We start from the raw sequence: 21,300 nt of genomic DNA on the forward strand, positions 1-21,300 counted from the left end.
AGTGGTTCCCCACTTCCCGCCCCGGCCACAAGCAGTCAGGCCTCACCTAAACTGAGGTACCACCCAGAGCAACAGTTATGCTCTTGAAAAGTATAGTCTTGAGCTGGGTCAAGCTGGTTAAGTTAGGTGGCACGGGGACAGAACCAACACCACAAGCCCAGGATGAGGAGGGTTTGGGCAAGGCTTTTCCTTCTAGGAAGCATCTTAAGGACAGGTGGACCCTCACAAAGATGGTTGTCTGGGGGTGAGAATGGTTCAGAAAGGCTTCTTTGGAGGAGGCAGGATACAGACAGCCAACATGTGGGGGAGAAAGCATTCAGGTAGAAGAGCCAGTATGAGCAAAGGTGTGGAGGTGGGAAAAGAGGAAGTAGGGAGTTGTGGGAGCAGACACTAGGTCAGGTTCTGAGGGCCCCAAATGTCAACCATCTGAGTAGAGGAGCGAAGGGTGGTCTCTCAAACTGCAGAGTGACGGGACGTGGGCGCAGGCTCAGGCCAGGGCTCCATTCTGCACCCCCAACTCTCTTGATAACTGGGACCTGGCGGCATTGCATGTGATTATAGATCTGTTACTAGAAAAGCCCCTTCCTCCCCAGGAATTCCCAAGCCCAGCCCTTGCATTCCTCCATCCTACTAGGTGCCCTAGTATCCGAAACTTTGCTGCTGAGATCAGTCCAGGGACGTAAAGTTCCAAAGCTTTGACAGTATCCCCTTCTGTGCGGCAAAGCGGTGGCACAACCCCACTCCTGCACATCTGCCTCCAAAAGCTGTGTCCCTGGTTCCCTGGTAGAGTCAGCTTAGGGCTCAGGGTCAAGCCTGGGCAATGCCTGCAAGGACAGGTGAACAGCCCACTGCCCCTCTCACCAAATTTCCCGGGAAGACTGGGCGGCATGGAGCAACTTTCCCTGGGGTGACTCCAGCTGTTCTCGCAGCATCTGGCACAAGCAGTGCTTGGTGTTGGTGTAGTGATTGTCATACTGCACGGCCTGGAAGAAGAACCAACATGAGCCCACCCGCTGCCCCCGAGGCGGAAGTGTGCTTGCAGCCAAGGTAGTGGAACCTCATAAGAGCCACCTCCATCCTGGCCATCTAATCTTCCAGTTAATGGTGCAAAGCTCAAGGGTCACAGCCAAAGCCCCCAATCAGGAGCACTCCCTACTGGACAGCCTGTCTGAAGTCCAGATGTGCAGGGAGCCCCTCTGGCTTCAGCCACCAGAGTTAACCATAGAGGACCTGCTGCCAAGCTTCATCTAGGACAGGGTGGAAGAACAAGACAAATTCTGGTGTGGCAGGACGAGCCCCAGGACAGGGTGGGATTCTTCTGTTCCTTAGAACCATGGTAGGTACCTTCCCTTCCCATATCTTAAATGGCCTGTCTCCCAGGTCCTCTACATGAGTAAAGTACAGCACCATCTACTCAGCATGTTCACATGTGCTACTTGTCACTTCACTGAGCTATACAAGCATGAGGTGCAGCTGAAGCACTACTTCACAGGCCAGAGAGCATACGTGAAGGGTGCCCCAGTCCTCCAGAACCCCCTCTAACTCCTTGCCCCCTACGCTTTTCTAATCTCACGAGGCCTATGTCTTCAGTGCCATCACTCGCTCAGGTCAAGCAGCGGTATGTGGGTAAGCCCCAGCCGGCCTTGAGTCAGCTTACTTGGGACAGAAAACACCTGGCTGGACCAGAAACAGCCCTGCCTATGCTTGAAAGCCGCTCCCTTTCTCCAGGAAAACAAACACTCTTTGTTTTGTTTTTTAACCTCACGCAAGAACATGCTTAGAGAAAGGAAGGGAGAGAGAGAAAAAAAAAAAAATGATGTGAGAGAGAAACATCAATCAGTTGCCTTCCATATGTGCCCTGATCGGGGATCAAACCGGCAATGTTTCAGTGCAAAGGACGATGCTCCAACCAACTGAGCCACTCCGGCCGGGCAGCACAACAAACACTCTTGAAGATCTGCCACAGGTCAGGCTGAGCAGGGATGATAAAAGCACCTTTCACCCAGTGAGCAAGCTCAGCACAACTGAACATGTCTTCTCTATTACAGACTTGCCCAAAGAGCTAGACATCTGACCTGGGCTGAAGCAAGCCCCCTGTGCCTCTGGTTGACCCAGGCCACTGGAGAGGGAGCAATGCAGTGGTGATCGTGAGAGGAAGGAAGAAGGCCCAATATGGTCACCAACTGGCCTAACAGGACACCCAGAACCAAGGGAATGACAGCTGCAGCATCGAGCAAGGGAGGCTCGAGGACAGAGGCTGCCCAGCTCTGGACAAGGGCCTCAGGGACTCCTATCATCCCCAGCCCTGGGGAGACCCCTAGCCATGACAGCCACAGCTGCCAGGGCTTGAAGAGGACATAGGCAGTCTGCGGATCTGAGAAGCTCCTGACCTTTCCGGGAGGGTGTGAGCCCCAGGATGGAAGAGGAGGGTAGAAGTCTGCTCTGGGTGACAGCGCAGGCCCAACTCACGGAAGAATGTTAGGACCGTTCACTACCCCCACCTGTAGACACGCACGGCTGACCACAGAGTCCCACAGAGTTCCAGAGTTGTGCCAAAGGGACAGGTAGGTGAACTTGTCAAAAAAATTCCTTTACGGGGAAATGCCTCTGTCACTGCCATCAAGCCCCCAGTGAGAAGAAAAAGCTATTCCCTAAGGAGAGGGTTAACATCGGGTTATTCCCTAAGTTAGGGGTTAAAGCATTCTGAGAATTAGCAAGAGAAGAGTTTTGAGTGACTCTGACTGATGAAAGGTGAGACATCTCTATGGAGATAATCAGTCCTCAACAACAGCAGCTACAACAGCTCCTCCCGGCTGTGGCTACTCTGGCGCCAACCCACTGGCACGGGTGGGTATCTTCAGTACACAGACCCCACTGTCATTGTACAGGCACGTGTATGTGTGGGGTTAAAAACGAGAAAAAGGTCGTGTTTGGGGCCCCAAAGGCATTCTGGATCCAGAGGTCCCTGCTGTGACCCCACACCTTGGAAGCTTTAGAAGGAGGTAGTTAGGGGTACGCCTCCCTGGCATTCCTTCTTCATACTGCAGCCTGGGGACCAAAGCTGCATGACCAGAGCTGAAAAGAAAAGGAGAGGGACAAGAGGGGCTGCTGGCAGCTGGCGGCTCGGGGCTGACCCAACGCGCTTTCTGCAGGAATGGGCAGACAGGGAGAAATGTTTGTCTCAAAAAAGTGCAGAGACGTACGTATCGGATGTACTTCTGCATGACCTCCTCCAGGGGCCGCAGACCCTCCTTGAGGAAGATGGATGGGTTCCACATGGCAGCTCGGGCCACCATCACTGAAGAGGCTGCTGTAGCTTGTCGAAAGTCCTCGATGTCCAAATAATCTTGGATGTGGTCGTGAGATCCTCCACTGAAAGGCAACAGGGATTGGGGGGGTGTGGGAGGTGGTCCCATCTTTGTCCCAGAATTTTCAGAAAAAGGCAACTCCCAGGTCTGTCTCCCATTAACTGTGTGTGGCTCAGCTGTGAGCAGCTGTGGAGCCTGGAGATTCTCTCTCTCTTTCTCTCTCTCACACACACACACACACACACACACACACACACACACACACTGTGGGGTCAGGAGCACTAAGTGAGATAATACAGGAAAGCAGCCCAAACCAAGCCTGGCACTTAAAAGGTATCCCTGAGATTTTACCTTCCTTCTACTTCATACAAAACAGTGGCTAAAGCCAGCCCACATCTGAAGACATGGGTCTATAAGTGGACACTGAGATCACAGGAGCCCCCACCCACCAGGCTGGGGCACCTATATGCCCACTAAGGGCTGGGTCAAAACCCTAGAGAGGGAGCAATGCAGTGATGATCGCGAGAGGAAGGAAGGAGGCCCCGTTTGGTTGCAATTTCCCTTCCTGCCACCGTGCAGCCCCAAGGGCCCCCTTGTAAACTGCTGTCTTCATCTGTTCCATTAGGAGCCAGGCGGCAGCCTCAGTCCAGAAACAGCATTGTGTGTTTGTGGGACGGGGGGAGTGGGGGGAGAAGCAGTAAGAGGGTCCAGTGTCTTGAGTAGCCCTCCCCTTTCCAGACCACCCCTAAAACTCCTTGGCCTGGGAAAGGCTGGGCCTGGCTACCAACCCCACCCTTAGCTCTCTCCCTCCATCCCAGCAGGCAGGCATGCCTTCTGTCAGGGCTTCAGGGCTTTGGAACTTCCCTGTTCCCATCCTGCCATCAGGTTCCGTGCCATCCTAAGGTGCAGGGCTGCTCTGGACTCCCCACTGGCCTACACAGGAGCAAATGGACACTGTCTGACTCCTAAGTCTTTGGGCTGGTCATTGGTACCTCACACCTGCCGGTCCAGGTTCCAGGTCCTGTAGCTGCCCAGATTGCTTGTTTGGACTTTGGACTGTGATTGGCCTTATGAACCTTGAACCACACAGGGTGGGCAAGAGTAGGTTTACAGTTATTTGTATGGAAAATAATACAATAATTAATAAATAATACAAGAATAAACTCTGTGTTTCATGTACTCACAACTGAAAACCTATTTTGCCCACCCCTGTATAGCTCTATGTGCTCTGACTTGGGCCTCCTCACCCTACATCCTGCACACCGAACCCTGGTGTGACATCACCTTCCCCTGGGCCTGCTTCGGTGGCCACCTCCTTGCTCTCCCTGTCCCCTGAATACTCCTGCCCTCAACCCATCCATCAGAATGCCCTGGACCCCTGCCTACTGCACACCTACATCAGCCACTCACCAGGAGCCAAGAAACATGACAGGCACTTGTCTGCCTCATTACCAACTTCATTGTTCATACCACCCTTTTTCTTTTCCCTTAAGGTCAGATTTTAATGCTATCTCCTTCCATTTTTATATGCCAGATCAAATCCCCTCGGAGTGAGGTGCGGCATGAAAACGTCAATGATGAGGAAGGGAGGCTTACTTGGCTATGACAGGAATGGAGAGGGTTTCAGCAATGGCTTTGATGGTTTCACAGCTGACAGGGTGTTGAGGTCGCTCCTCCCGCTTCCTTGGAGATAAACAAAAATGATGGGCTGAGGGCTGAGTGCCAAAGGTCATGTCACAGTTCACACAGGGTTACATCAGTCAACCCCACTGTCCTCCCTACTGAACCTCAGAAAGGTCATGTGGCCATCACGGACAGGGGTCCAGGCTGCAGCGGATGGCTCTCCATGACCTCTGCTGTGAGGGGCAGGAGCAGCAGAGGTCTCTGCTGAGAAGGCAAGTCCAGCTGTCAGAGGCCTACAGGTGAGGCATAGCTGCAGGGGGCTGATGCAGAAGGCTGATGTGGGTGGCCTGACTCCCAAGGTCACTCCGCCTTTCCCTGGCTTCCTCTCACCTTGACCAGAGATGAGGGACAGTGCCATAAGAATGCTACCCCCAGTGAACTGGTCCTGCCCTCCCTAAAGGACTAGGAACAGCTGCTGCTGTTCAGACTGGCCACTCCCACACAGCTGCCTATGCTGAAGCCAAGTTGCACAGCTGATGCTGGGGAGAGGCACCTGGTCCAGGGTAGACCCAGCAGCCAGGGCAGACCATGGCTGTCACAAGACACAGGGGAGGCAGCACCACAACCTAGGTCCCCTCCTTCTAAGGTCAACTGCCAGAAGTTCTTGTGGATGAGATGAGACTTACAGATGCTGAGGTGAGCCCTGACCTAAGCTGTGCTCAGGAACAAGAAAGAGAGGTGGTTGACCAGACAGCTCTTACCCAGGTCTTGTCTGAGTGTGTCCTCTCTGCTACACTCCTCAACCAAAGGGTCAGGGGCCACAGGGCCTCAGAAAGCCCAGTTCAACCCAGCCTCTGCCTTCACCTTCCCACTCTCAGCAGCCAATGCTAGCCATCCTTAATAGCTTTGATGGCCAGAGTCCCTTCTTAAAGGTGCTGAAATCTCTCTTCATAGTGTTTCCAACTACTGGTAGAAAGGAGCCTTATAAAGCAGAAATATCTTAACTTTCAAATGCCGAGTATGGTACTCAGAGAGGTTAAATGATCTGTCTAAGGCTACACAGCCAACAAGCAGCAGAGCTGGGATACACAGCCAACAAGCAGCAAACCACGCAGTCTGGCCCGGCCGGAGTAACTGAATGGTTGAGAGTCACCCATGAACCAGGAGGTTACGGTTAGATTCCCAGTCAGGGCACATGCCCGGGTTGGGGGTTCAATACCCAGTAGGAGGTGTGCAGGAGACAGCCAATCAATGATTCTCTGTCATCGCTGATGTTTCTATCCCTCTCTCCCTCCTCCTCCTTCCTCTCTCTGAAATCAATAAAAACATTTTTTTTTTTTTAAAGAAAAAATTAAACCGGGCAGTCTGAGCCCAGAGCCTATTGCCTCAGGATATATGCGGGGTATGGCCTTTCACCTCCCCCTACTGGTTTCCATCAATACAGCTCTGCTTTTCTATTTTATATGTTGGAGTTCTGGGTTCCATTTTCTGAAAATGCTAGAAGAGGCACAACCAGCAAAAAAATGGGCTATTCCCTCAAGACCCCTAAACCCAAAAGGAACATCACTCAGGGAAGAGAGGTCACTCTGGCCAAAGTCTACTGACCTGGGATTCTATACAAAAGCATAGCCTGGACATAGGAAACACGTTTCGCTGGGAAACCCAGGGTAGCCTTCAGCAACACCTCAGCTCTCAGCAGAGTGTGCATCAGCTACAGACACAAGGACTGTTTCAAGCAGTCACTGTGTCAGCTGGCAATCCAACAGGGGCAGACAAAAGAGGCAGTGCCTTTAAAAGAACAGCGATTGCTCAACGTAATGGGAAGAAGATGAGATTCAGAGTCAGAGTTCTAATTCCACCACTTCCTGGCTGCATGATGCAATTTTGAGCAAATCATTCCATCTTTACCATTTACACATCGTGAGGGTAAGGGCACTTCTCCTTCCTCCTCTCTCTCTCTCTAAAGCTCAGCAAAGTGCCTACCACCAGTAGATGCTCAATGAATGAAACAAAGGAAAATGCAAGCCCCTACAGAGTTTGACCACCACCAGGATGTCAAAGAGCGAGGCAGAGGTAGGCTGCATATGTGGAAGAGAACTGAGCTGTCACCTGGGGTCTGGAGAAGGACCATTAAGATGGCTGAGGATCTTCCTACAAGTCGGTCACTAGAAGGGCAACCACTCACCTCCCATGAACTGCGATGGCGGCAATGCCCGTCCTCTCTATCCGCTTCACAAGGTTCAGGGTATCTTCCAGCTGAGGAAGAGGACCACATACGGAGGTTACTGAAGCCACAGAGGGAGCAGCTGCCAGCTCCCTCCTCTAAATCTAATTCAGCTCCTCAAAAATTACTGACACCCAAATAAACATCGCCCCAAAAAAACAGACATTCAGATGTAACACACCATCCTTACCGATGGTAGGATGCGAATCTTGCAGGTCACAGGTCTGCTTGTCCCTTTAACAAGAGTGCTGAGGATCTGCAGAGAAAACACAAGAGTATCTGACCCTTCTGGAACAAATAACCACAACGGTTTATATTAATTACTTCTGCTGCAGACCCATGTATCCCAGTGGCATGGACATGTCTGTGTCCACATGGATGTCTGTTGCACACATACATGTAAGCTCCATGAAGGAAGGACTCCACCTTCTTTCTATGCTAGCCCCTTGCCTGGCACATAGTGGTATGTATACTATTTGGTAAATGAATGAATGAATGATGGACCTGCATGCACGACTGTGTAGATTACAGTGATCCTTTGCCAGGGCAAACATCCTTTGCCAGAGCTTAAGATCCCACCTGGTATTTCCTGAATGAGTTTATAGGGGTAGGTCTGGGAATATGTGTTTTTAAAGGCTCTGCCCAACACACTCCCTCCTCAATATGATTCTGAGGCCTAGCCCTGGTTGAGAACACGTGGCTCACAGCTTCTTTCCTGCTTGAAGGCAATGCTCCCTTAGTACTGTTCTGAAGAGTGAGGGAGAGGAAGGCTTTACAGGTCTTGGGCCCTGTCCTCACGTACCCCGCTCTTTAGGGGAATCAGATATACAGGAATGAAACTGGCAAAGGAAAAGACAACATATATATATATATATATATATATATATATATATATATATATACATATATATATATATATGTATGTATATATATATTGATTTCAGAGAGGAAGGGAGAGGGAGAGGGAGAGAGAGAGAGAGAGATATCAATGATGAGAGAGAATCATTGATCGGCTGCCTCCTACACGCCCCCCCCCGCCCCGCCCCGCCCCGCCCCGCAGATCGAGCCCGCAACCCAGGCATGTGCCCTTGGCTGGAATTGAACCCGGGATCCTTCAGTCCACAGGCTGATGCTCTATCCACTGAGCCAAGCCGGCCAGGGCAATAGTCAACATATTAAAAGGTGTTTCTTTTGCACAGTAATTGTAAAGAACTTGAAAGACCAAGAAAATCATATAGGAAAGTGTCAGGGAGGTAGCAAGACCAGACCCCATGCAAGTCAGAAATCAAGAGAGATGGAGGTGACACTGCATGTCTGTGGCATTGCTATCCTAGTCCCTCACCAGAAATCTCAGGTCAGGCAAGCTGGAGGGAAGGTGGTCCCATGAGCCCTCTTCAAGAACTTGGTTGCCTTCAAGCAGAGCAGAGGGGACATGCAGGCAGCTGCTGCCAGTCTTGGTTATAAACAGATGAGGGCAGCAGAGAGCCAAGCTGCAGGAACCAGGGGAGGCCTTTTTCTGAGAGACAGGATGAGGCAGGACCCTCAGAAGACATCAGACTAAGAGGCTGGGCTGACAGGCAGGACAGATCATGGGTAAGACAAGGCCTGCTGGCCCAGGTAAGACTGCCAGGGAATGACAGGAAAGAACAGGCCTCGTGTGCTGCCCCAGGAGGCAGACTGGGTCTGCAGTCCTGTTTTGCAGAGCTTCCTTTTGGTGTATTTTATCCAAGTGGCTCTAAGCACCTTCTTTAGTATTTATTTCATGTCCATGTTCAGGACCAGGAAAGAAATTGGTAACCAAAAGCCCTAGCCACTTGCAAGGCTCACACTGAGAGGAAAGGGCAGCTATAGTCTGCCTTCTGGCCAGGCTCTAGCATGAAACTCTCCTCGACCAAGCTCTCCCAGACCCCAGGGGTGCCCGTCTCTGTGATGTGAACATCTGTGGGGAAAAGAACCTGCGACAGACCCATATGTGAGCAGATTGCGGCACATCTACTCACAGGCGGGCTCGTCTTACCAGAGCCACAGGGTGACTCAGGAAAAGCTCCCTTGGTTCCTGGGAAGAACGAGAGAGCTTAGTCTTGGGAATCAGTGAGAACTAAGTTCAAATCCTAGCCCAGTTGTTAGCTATGGCCCAAGTGCAATGTGCACAGAGGGGATGCCCTGGGCAGCAGGGGAGAGGGGGCCAGGGAATCCTGAGCAGGGGTGAGAGAGAGGATATTATGGAATTAAGGTCTAAAACTGAGATTCTTAATCCAGGGAGGACATATCAGAGTTACCTGGGAAGCTTTGTCGAAAGACTGATATCCCCTCACTGCCCCTATCCACCCCAGAGGGAGATAGAATTCTCAACCCTTAGCATCCTATCTATTTCTAAACTTTTTCATCACTCCAAGTATCCTTATTTTGAAAAAATTTCTGCTGGTGGCCCTGAGATGTTCCCACAGATGGAATCATGGGCCTAAAACATCCAGCCTGGGAGGACCCACAAAGCTCGCACCCATGTCGCCCAGTTTGCCAGCAGAGCTGGAGCCTGAATCTACTCCTGTGCACCATTCCCAGGTCATTTGGCTTTACTGTGGAAGCCTGGAACCTCCCCTCCATGAGGCAAACTCATCCACCAGTCCACCCTGACCCATCCAACTACCTGCCAAACACAGAAGGAGCGGATTGAACTGAGCTTCGGAGATGGGGTGTCACTCTGCTGCCTCACATGTGGCAGGTACCCAAAGAGGGGCAGTGCAGAGGACAGAGCCAACAGCAAGAGGGGAGAAGCCGGGAGGCGGGAGGATAATGAAAATGCCTGTGTGCACACGTTGTGAAGCAAACACTGCCTCCTGGGCCCCTCCCCGCACCCAAGCACGGTGATGAGTTTGACATCACAGTTGTCCACTTCCACTCCATCCTGCAGAGACGTGTCTGACTAGAGGTTCCTTAGTCCAGGTGTCTACTGACTTGTGGCTACACACTTATAAGCTACACCCTAAACATTTAACCTAAAATGCCATCGAATGGGGGCACTGATGCTGGGGTACAGGTCACAAGACCATGGCTCTAGATTCAGCTCTGCCTTCTTATTTGCTACACTAGAGGCCCGGTGCACGGATTCATGCACAGTGGGGTCCCTTGGCCTGGCCTGCGGGGCTCAGGCTGAAACCAGCTCTCCGATATCCCCTGAGGGGTCCCAGTTTGTGAGAGGGCGGTTCTCGGGTGACTCACCCCAGAATTGGGCTCCTTCCTCTCTGGGTCCAGGGTGTGGGTGAATCAGATTTGGGGCCGAAAGTTCCCCAGCAGCAACCTAACCCATGGCTGATTCTGCAAGGACTTGGGCTCCCTCCTCTACTGGTTGGAGCGTCTGTCCCCTAGTGGTCATTGTGCAACATAGCTACCAGGCGAACGGTCAGATGGTCACTTAGGCTTTTATATATACCGTATTTTCCGGCGTATAAGATGACTGGGCGTATAAGACGACCCCCAACTTTTCCAGTTAAAATATAGAGTTTGGGATATACCCGCCCTATAAGATGACACCTGGCGTATAAGACGACCCCCGACTTTTGAGAAGATTTTCCTGGGTTAAAAAGTCGTCTTATACACCGGAAAATACGGTATATACTAGAGGCCCAGTGCATGAAATTCATGCACGAGGGGGTGTGTCCCTCAGCCCAGCCTGCACCCTCTCCAATCTCGAACATCCCTCTCACAATCCAGGACTGCTGGCTCCCAACTGCTCACCTGCCTGCCTTCCTGATTGCCCCTAACCGCTTCTGCCTGCCAGCCTGATCACCCCCTAACCACTCCCCTGCCAGCCTGATTGATGCCTAACTGCTCTCCAACCAGCCTGATTGCCCCTAACTGCTCTCCCCTGCAGGCCTAGTCCCCCCAACTGCCCTCCCCTGCAGGTCTGGGTCCCCCCCAACTGCCCTTCCCTGCAGGCCCAGTCGCCCCCAACTTCCCTCCTCTGCCGGCCTGGTCACCCCTAACTGCCCTCCTCTGCAGGCTTGATCACCCCCGACTGCCCTTCCTTGCAGGCCTAGTCCCTCCCAAATGCCCTCCCCTGCTGGCCATCTTGTGGCGGCCATCTTGTGTCCACATGGGGGCAGCCATCTTGTGTGTTGGAGTGATGGCCAATTTGCATATTACTTTTTTATTAGATAGGATAGACTAGAGGCCCAATGCACGAAATTCGTTCAAGGGGCTCGGCCTTTGCAGCCATGGTGGCTTGCCCTGGCTTCATCCAGAAGGTCGTCTGGCTGTCCAGTCTAATTAGCATATTACACTTTTATTATTATAGATGATCTTGAGCAAATTAGTTTTCTCTCTGTACTTAGTTTTCTTATTCTTGGTCAAATGGAGATAACAAGGGCCTTCCCTGTCTATTTCAAGGGATTTGGAGAACAAATGAAATAAATGCTGGAATATACTTTGGAAATTAGTCTACAAACAGTAAGGATACACTATAGGTACATTATTGGTACATTATAAGTACCTGTCTGCACATGGGAAAAATGAAAAGGTAGCTCATAAACACGCTGGCCTTCCTATTCCTAGAGACAGTGGAGCTGGAAGAATACACAGGTGTGAGCTGCTTATGTTTTTATTGGTGATGCTTTATCCCAAGTCACTATAGCCTATGGGAGGCACTAGGAGGCTTAAAGCCCAGACAGGGAAGTGGGGATGGAGAATGAAAAGAAGTCAAAGGAGCTAAAAGGAGCAACAAGAAGAGAGCTGGTAGACTGAGAGAGGAAAGAAAAAGGCGTATATGGTGTGGCAGAAAATGTCACCTCCACATGCCCTGGCAGCTGACATTACTGGGTGGCAAATGCCAAGCTGTCCCCAGAGCCTCATAAACCTGGCCACCAGACTCAATGAGGGAAGGGAATCAGAGAAGACGAATTTCAACTTGCCTCATATGAACCTGGCCTGGCCTGTTTTCAAAGGCTGGTGGTGGCCTCTATCAATATTCAGGGGACCACCTACCCCCACAGCCACTGAGCCTGTCCACAAGCCACGGGTAGCCTGGCCTGTGCTCTCATGATCTTCTCAGAAGGGAGAGAAGCAATACAGAGGAGGCTCTAAGTGAGTCCTCAGCCCCCACCAATCCCTGGCTCTCAGCTGACATGTCCCTAGCCCTGGGCTTTTAAGGAACTCCAGGGCTGATGTACGCTGGCTCAGGGGTTCCTGAACTTGGCTATATGTCAACATCACTGGGAAGCCTTTTACACATTTTCAAGACCCCGGGTGGAGTGACTGATGCACTAAATCAGGGGGAAGGGAGGGGGAAGTGTTCCATGTTCAAGGACCTCTGCTTTCACTCATGCAGGACTTACCTTCTCGATCTTGTCAGGATCTGATAGCAGAGCAGCTCCCATTCCTCCCTAAGGAAAAGCACACAGAGGGGCTACTTATAGTCGGAGGAGAGTGGCCCCTCCCCGTGACATGGCAACATGGTGTGGCAATGGGGCAGCACCCCAGCATTTGCCTCCAAGGGACCAAGCTCCACTGGCAGCCAGTACTTTTCCTAAGCAAGTAGGAAAGCAGCAGAATCCATGCCCACAATACCAGGGACTAGAGTCTGATGAATTCTAATAGACATCACTCTGATCCCTTAGCAAAAGCCACGGACATATCTGAAATGGGTGCCACAAAAATAATGTTTCAGGACTGTCTAGTGCCTACCTGGGGTCTCAGTGTCTTAATAAACGAAACCCCACCATCTGTCAAGCCCTTAAAAAAAAAAAAAAAAAGGAATCATTCTTCCTTTGAAATGAGAGTGAATGCCCCTTCTTCCCATCCTACCATCACTTGCTTTGGTACCACCACTGCCAGCAAAGCCATTCAGAGACATGCTAGCAGCAAACGTTGTCCAGGCCCCTCTCCTCTGCCAGTAACAATGGCCAAGCACCCGGACCAATGTCAAACTCTAACAAAGCCCCAGCTAATGGACACCAACAAGCCGTGGAGCCATGCAAATCCTGACATTAACAACAGCAGGTGTCTCTTGATGGTGGGATTACTGCTGATTTTCCTGCTCTTTTTTTTTTTTTTCATACTTTTCTTTTATATTATCCAAGTTCTGGACAATGGCATGACTTACTTTAATGATGGGGGTTGGGGGGGCATTAAAATCTGAACCCATTAAAAGTGAGGTGAAGGGGAGAAAAACAAATTCAATAAGTATGCGTTGTCGGTATATAGACGGCACACTAACAAATGCTCACAGTCTGTGCTCAGGTTTAAATTCAGTGGTTACATGTTTAAAAGGATGACAGATTGGAATCAGAGAGAACTCTGGCCCGCCACAGACTCAGCCAGCCTGAGCTTGCATGACAGAGAAAAATGAGAAGGGCAGAAGGGGTCTAGCCCTGGCCTACCTTGGCCACCGACACAAAACTTAAAGGCTTTAAGGAAGCCCTGGCCACACCCGGGCCCCATCTGTTCTTCAGCTCACACACAATTCAGCCCTTCCTTGTGGAATCACAGGCCCTAAAATGCAGTCTCACTGCCCCTTCCACAACAATGGCTTTCTCAATTGGCATTTCCTTCCTTCCTTCCTTTCTATTTAACTTATTTGCTTTTTTGAATAGGTAACACATTAAAAATTTTCAAGATTCAAAAGGTTAAAATGTAAGAACTCTCCCTCCCTTCAGGAATAGAAAACTTTTCAATTTATACTTTTGATATGGCTTCAATTTTTGAACCATCAGAAGAGAGCAAATATTCAGGTGGTATGTACTAGTATAGCATATTGCTAATTATCTGTTCTGACTGGTCAATGCCAATGCTGTGTTAATTGTTAATTATTTTGACTAGCACCCTGCAATGGGTTTTTTAAAAAAATATATGTTTTAATTGATTCCACAGACAGGAAGGGAGAGAGAGATAGAAATATCAATGATGAGAGAGATCCTGCAACCAGGCATATGCCCTGACCAGGAATCAAACCGTGACCTCCTAGTTCATGGGTCAACACTCAACCACCGAGCCATACCAGCCCGGCCAATGGGAATTTAATCCCTGTACAAAACCAAATAAAAACTTAGTTTCCTTCCCTGGGAGAAACGAATGTTACTAGTTTCTTGTGTGTCTTTCCAAATATATTCTATGAAGAGAAAAGTTAATATATATAAACTAGAGGCCCAGTGCACAAAATTCATGCTCTGGGGGAGAGGGGTGTCCCTCAGCCCAGCCTGCGCCCTCTCAGTCTGGGAGCCCTCAGGGGATGTCCGACTGACAGCTTAGGCCACAGGGAGCAGGCCTAAGCTGTCAGTTGGACATCCTTAGCGCTACCGCAAAGGCGGGAGAGGCTCCTGCCACCGCCACTGCGCTAGTCATCCATGAGCCTGGCTCAGGGCTTCTGGCTGAGCGGTGCACTGACCACCAGGGGCAACTCCTGCGTTGAGCGTCTGCCCCCTGGTGGTCAGTGCGCATCATAGCGACTGGTCATTACGCCATTTGGTTGATTTGCATATTAGCCTTTTATTATATAGGATATTCATACCCCATCCTCCATATATAAATGGTGGCACACCTTATACAATTCTGCCACTTGCTTTTTTCACTCCACAATCTCAAGGAGATTATCACAATAATTTTAACTCTGCTCCTTACACAACTGGCAAAAATAAATAAATAATTTGAAGACAGCACAACAGAGTCCAAAGTTTTCAATTCCCCATAGACAATTTCAAATCTCCCTAATTCCTTGAAGCATGGTCTACAAGGGTCCCAAGGGCCTCTCTCTCGGGCAGTCTCCAGCCTCCTGGCCTAAGGGAAAACAGAGTGGTCTGGCAGTGGGCACAGGGGGACAGCTCTATGTTGACACTATAGACCCTGACCAAACATCTGCAATAAGGTTCCCAGAGGCAGCCCTGCAGGAGTCCCTCTGGTGTCTCACACATACCCAGCCCCAACCTGTCCTTGTTATCTGCTCCAAACATGCTTTTCCTCTAGCAGTCCTGGTGGCATGAAAGACTAACCGTCCTCCTGGCTGTCAGTCTTTCCTCCTCTACCCCAACCACGCACTCCACTTCCGCACACCCAGTCCAATCATGTGCCAGCCAAGTCCTGTCAAATTCTGCTCTAGTTGGGCATCGCTTTTCTGTATTCCCGGTCTCTCCTGTGGACCCACGTCATTCATCTCCTATATCTCTGTCCCCACCTCTAGCCTCTTTCCACATCAATCCACAAAACACACGGCTCCCAGTATTTCTACTCACACAATGTATTTGGAAAAACACAACTAAGTTTCTAATCACATACCTTTCTGTTCACAAAAGGCCAGAGATACTGAAAATCCAAGGCCAACTACTCTTGTCCCAACCAAAACGTTTAATCCTGTGCTCCTTTTCCTCTTCATCTCCTACTCTCCAACTCTCTGGTCAAATCAAGGTTCTCTGCCTCTTCCTCATGTTGGCATCTAAGCCCCTGCTGTGACCTTCCTTTTGCCTGCAGGGTCCCAAACCTCCTCACCACATTTTCCTGTAAAATCTTAAGTTTAACCCTTTGCACTCGCTTGCTTTTTTCTCTTAAGTTAGCATCAGCTTTTTTCATATAAGTTAGCATATATACATACACACATACACATACACATAGTTGTTGTTGTTAATCCTCACTTGCAGACATCCGAGTGCAAAAGGTTAAGCGTTGACCTACCGTTCCTTTCTGAGCTATACTAGCACTCTGGGTCTGATCTTCTGATATAACAATGGGGACACATGTACTACATCCTCTATTTTTAAAAAAATGTATGTCTTGCCTGGCAGTGTGGCTCAGTAATTTGAGCATCTACCCATGAACCAGGTCACAGTTCGATTCCAGGTCAGGGCACAAACCTGGGTTGTGGGCTTGATCCCCACTAGGGGGCATGCAGGAGGCAGCTGACCAATGATTCTCTTTCATCAGTAATGTTTCTATCCCTCTCTCCCTCTCTCTGAAATCAATAAAAACATATTTAAAAAAGAAAAAATATATATATATATATCTTGGTGTTATTCATGAAAAGACAAAGCACCGTTCACATTATTTTTTCTTTTAACACATATCACTTAAAACAAATGGGCATAAGTGCTCTGTGTGTATGTGTGTGTTTATGTGTATGTATATATCTAGATGTATAGCCGAAACCGGTTTGGCTCAGTGGATAGGGCGTCAGCCTGCGGACTGAAGGGTCCCAGGTTCAATTCCGGTCAAGGGCATGTACCTTGGTTGTGGGCACATCCCCAGTAGGGGGTGTGCAGGAGGCAGCTGATCGATGTTTCTAACTCTCTATCTCTCTCCCTTCCTCTCTGTAAAAAAGTCAATAAAATAAAAAAATATATATAGATGTATGTGTATATAACATTTTTACTGAATCATTTAAGGGTAAAGTTACATATATCATAGCCCTTGTCCCCTAAATATATTGCTGCGTATTTTATAATAGGGATATTCTTACAAAACCAAAGAGTTGTTAACTATATAAATTCATATATATATATATGTATGTATATATATATATATATATATATATATACACATACATACATATATATATACACTTATATATATGTATGTATATATATATGTGTATATATATATATATACATATATATATATACACATACACATACACATACACATAGTTGTTGTTGTTAATCCTCACCCAAGGGTATTTTTCCATTGATTTAGTTATTTATTTTGTTAGGGAGAGTGGAAGAGAGAGGGCAAGACAGAGAGAAACATCAATGTGAGAGAAACACATCGATTGGTTGCCTCCCCCACCCCCGCCCCCTGACCAGGGCCAGGGCCTGGGCCGAGGAACCTGCAACCAAGGTACGTGCCCTTGACCAGAATCGAACCCAGGACCCTTTGATCCACAGACCAATGCTCTATCCACTGAGCCAAACCGGCTAGGGCAGTGGTCAGCAAACTTATTAGTCAACAGAGCCAAATATCAACAGTACAACGATTGAAATTTCTTTTGAGAGCCAAATTTTTTAAACTTAAACTTTTTCTAATGCCACTTCTTCAAAATAGACTCGCCCAGGTCATGGTATTTTGTGGAAGAGCCACACTCAAGGGGCCAAAGAGCCGCATGTGGCTCGCGAGCCGCAGTTTGCCGACCAAGGGGCTAGGGCTATATAAATTTATATTGATACAGTATTTTTAGCTAATCTACCATGGTCCATATTCCAATTTTGCCCATTGATCTAATAATATCCCCTTGAGCATTTTCCCACCTAGTACAGGATCTAGTCCAGAGTCAGGTACTGTACTTAGTTGTCATGTCTCATTAGTCCTCGTTAATCTGCACCCTATATTTGGGAAGAGTATAAAGAACTCAGCTTACCTTGGTGGAATATTCTTTTGGACAGCCCATATTAACGTCAATACCAGCCACATCGTTTTCTCTGGAAAAACATGAAGTAGAAAAGGTAGTAAATATTCAACTTAAGGAAAGAAGGTAGTCAAAGGCATGGGTCTGTGCTCATGAATCCCTTATCATGTCCCTGGCCCTGGAACACACCAACCCTCAGTGTCAGAAGCTGAAAAATCTTATCTCTAAAATGTGCAACTGCCTCCCTGAGGCAGAGCTCAAGAGGCACGGCCTAATGTGGTCACACTTGTACAAAGAGCTGGTTGTAGAGGACTTTGCTACTTCGGAGTTATATCAGATAACAAATACTGAGTGACAGTCGCACAGAGTTCCAGTTCTGACTGGGGTAATGAAAGCCATGAGCCCATGCACAAAAGTGACATGAGTATGAGAGCCCTTGCCCAGAGCACTGATTCTGGTGGAAGTTACAGGACTGCCTTTGTCGGCTGGGTCACACAATTCGCTTACTCCAAACAGTTCTCAGATGTAGAAAGGACCCTTACCTCATCTTCTGGTACGTACACAGTTAACAGGCTGGGATTCAGCAGCAATTATTGTGTGAGTTCCTTCTCACCCTCACTGTAAATAATAACAATAGCTAATACTAAGCACTCACAATGTGCTACGCACTGCAAAGCTTTGTGTGCATGATCTGATTTTCCCACCTAGAATGCCTTTCCCTAGAATGCTAGAGGTAGGTAATACTATTGGTCTCATTTTGCAGATGAGGAAACTAAGTTCCCAGCAAGGTTACCTAAGGTCACACAGTTAGCAAGTAGCAAAGCCAGAATTCCAAGCCAGGCCCATCTAACTCATTAACTAATAGTCTCCTGCCTTTGTTAATTTAGGAAGCAATAAGTCTAACCTACACTTCACGAGATTTAAAACCTCAGGGCTCATAGTCATACGAGTCCTTGGAAAGGGAGCCTTGTGAATAAAAACTGAAGTACAGGCACCCACTCAGAGGTTATCTGGGATCTGGGCACAGTTGGTACACACGAATCCAGGAGCAGCTCTCAGATGCTACAGAGAAGGAAACTAGACAGGACACAGAAGGTAGTGAACTAGCAAGTAGAAGGGTAGTCACCTCCTATATCACCAGGAATAGTGAGGCCTCACAGGAGAGCAAAGATAGTTCCAAAGAGGGAAGAACTTACACAAGTCTGGCCACAGCAAGGGCTCGCTCTGCATCTGAAGTCCCCTGGGAACACAAATGGTTGTATCAACCACCACCCTGACACAGGCACACAAGCACAGGCAAACACATCCATGCACACACATATCAACAAGTGCAGTCCAGCCGGTGTCTCTTAAACAACCAGTCCACTACACTAGCTCACTGTCAAAGACCAAACGGGGTCCTAGAGGGCCTAGAAAATGTCATCAGTGCTTTGATTACTTTCAAATGTACAAAATAGTTGCAAAAAAATTTATAGTGAACAATCATATACTCATCACTTAGATTCTATAAATAATATTTTGTATATTTGCTTTTTCATATGTTTACTCATTGTTGTCAATTTTTTAAAAATCTAACTCAGGAGCTATTCTAAGAAATCACCAAGAAATGCCCAAAGTGAGAGAAGAGAGCTACAGAGTCATCACAACCCTAACATAAATAGTAACTAATCATAAATCTAATTTCTTTCTATGGGAAATATATACAGACTACACACACACAAAAAAAAAAAAACTAACGGTAGGGATTAAAAATATATAAGTCATGCCAAACAAATAATTCCTATAATTAAGGACATTAAATTTGAGACTGGAGACACGTAACAGACTGCTATAGCTTGATTTCCATAAACTATCTCCAACAGTGTAATCATTCATGAGCAGATCTTTGAAAAATGTCAAAGAGGGGTCTTCGGGAAGCCATAACACTGGCCCAGCTCAGGGCATGAGATGGCAAATTTGGGTGATAGGTGACGTCTGGGATGTCATACCATCTGGAAGACGACCTTGCTCTGTTCTCTTTGGCAGGTGCGGAATACTACTCGGTCATCGGGGGCGACAAAGTCCACTGTGCTGAGCACTTCTGCAAGAAAACACAAACACACAGGCCCACTCACTGAAGAAGCAAGTTCAACCTAGCCTAATCTCTGCAAGAAAACACAGCAAAAGTCTCAGCTTAAAGGGAAAAAGGGGAACTAGAAGTACTTCATTCTTAAAAGAAATCAGTATGCACATGGGAGACTTCTGAGGGGCTAATGGTGTTCTATTCTCTGACCTGGGTGATGGCTAGTTAGATGGTTGTTTGTTTTACAGTTATTTGTTAAATTGCATGCCTGTATTTTCTGAACTTTCTCTGTATGGTTGTTAACATTTTGCAATTTTAACACACTGAAAAAATAATGTGTATAGAGAGCACCTTGTCAGAGCTTCAGATTTTAACCCAATTTTCTCAGAAGATGTCACTCTGAAGTTCAGCAAAGTTGCTGTTTCTTAGATCCTTATCAGGTGCCAGATACTGTGAGTGGAGATTTAGTATATTACAGTCAATTCCCATTTTTTGCAGTTGTGTATTTGCAAATACACCTGTTCACTAAGATTTATTTGTAATCCCAAAATCAATACTCATGGCTTTTTCTTTGTCGTTCTCAGACATTCATAGAACTACAGAAAATTTCAGTCACCCAATGTACATGTTCTCAGCTGAGGTCAAACAAGGCCACTCTGGCTTTTTTTTTTTTTTTTAACTGTTGTTATTTGTTTTAAATATGTTTTTATTGACTTTAGAGAGAGGAAGGGAAAGGGATAGAGAGATGGAAACATCGATCGGCTGCCTCCTGCATGCTTCCTACTGGGGATCGAGCCCACAACCCCGGGCATGTGCCCTGACTGGGAATCAAACTGTTGACCTCTTGGTTCATGGGTTGACGTTCAACCACTGAACCACACCAGCTGGGCCACTATGCTTTCTTGTTTCAGCTCTATTACTGTAAACAAGTGTCTTTATGGTGGTATATTTAATGCCACATTTTTGCTGGCAATCTCATTGTTTTAAATGGCCCCAAGCATAGAGAAAGGCTGTGATGTGCCTTTCAGAGAAAACACATGTCAGATAAGCTTTGTTCAGACATGGAATTATAGTGCTGTTGGCTGTGAGTTCATTGTTAATGGGTCAACAGAATGTATTAAATTATGTGTTTTTAAACAGAAGCACACATACTAGAAAAACAAGATTATGTATTGATCTGTTAATGAAAATGTATCCCCAGAGGTTTGCAGGAACCTAAACCCAGACAGATACACCTCGGAGATATTACAGATTCAGTTCCAGACCACCACAAAAAGTAAATATCTCAATAAGGCAAGTCACAAATTTTTTGGTTTCCCAGTGCATAAGAAAGTTATGTTTATACTATAGTCCATTGAGTATACAATAGCATTATATCTAAAAAAATGTAGATACTGCCCTGGCCTGTTTGGCTCGGTGGATAGAGCATTGGCCTGCAGACTAAAGGATTCCGGGTTCGATTCCAGTCAAGGGCACATGCCTGGGTTGCGGGCTTGATCCCCGGTGGGGGGCGTGCAGGAGGCGGCCAATCAATGATTCTCATTATTGATGTTTCTGTCTCTCTCTCTCCCTCTACCTTCCTCTCTGAAATCAATAAAAATGTATTTTAAAAATAAATAAATAAATAAATAAATAAATAAATAAATAAAATGTAGATACCTTAATTTAAAAATATTTTGTTGCGCCCTAACTGGTTTGGCTCAGTGGATAGACGGTCAGCCTGCGGACTGAAGGGTCCCGGGTTCAATTCCAGTCAAGGGCACAT

At 47.8% G+C, this 21,300-nt stretch overlaps 1 protein-coding gene and 1 long non-coding RNA gene across 2 annotated transcripts in view; one reads left to right on the plus strand and one right to left on the minus strand.

Annotated features, from left to right (window-relative positions):
- DUS2 (dihydrouridine synthase 2) overlaps nt 1-21,300 on the minus strand; it is a 33,133-nt gene that overhangs the window by 3,938 nt on the left and 7,895 nt on the right. Inside the window, exons 4-12 of the mRNA XM_008139938.3 lie at nt 19,462-19,553; nt 18,670-18,713; nt 17,486-17,546; nt 12,486-12,533; nt 7,346-7,411; nt 7,117-7,187; nt 4,905-4,991; nt 3,204-3,372; nt 862-983 (exon numbers count right to left, since the gene is read on the minus strand). Of these exons, the coding sequence (XP_008138160.1) occupies nt 862-983; nt 3,204-3,372; nt 4,905-4,991; nt 7,117-7,187; nt 7,346-7,411; nt 12,486-12,533; nt 17,486-17,546; nt 18,670-18,713; nt 19,462-19,553 (760 nt within the window). The remainder of the gene's footprint in view (nt 1-861; nt 984-3,203; nt 3,373-4,904; nt 4,992-7,116; nt 7,188-7,345; nt 7,412-12,485; nt 12,534-17,485; nt 17,547-18,669; nt 18,714-19,461; nt 19,554-21,300) is intronic.
- On the plus strand, nt 5,122-19,654 carry LOC129147730 (uncharacterized). The gene is made up of 3 exons (XR_008554999.1): nt 5,122-5,230; nt 9,718-9,877; nt 19,499-19,654. It is a non-coding gene; the product is annotated as an uncharacterized LOC129147730 (long non-coding RNA).

Source organism: Eptesicus fuscus, chromosome 21 (assembly GCF_027574615.1).
Source record: "Eptesicus fuscus isolate TK198812 chromosome 21, DD_ASM_mEF_20220401, whole genome shotgun sequence".
NCBI lineage: Eukaryota > Metazoa > Chordata > Mammalia > Chiroptera > Vespertilionidae > Eptesicus > Eptesicus fuscus.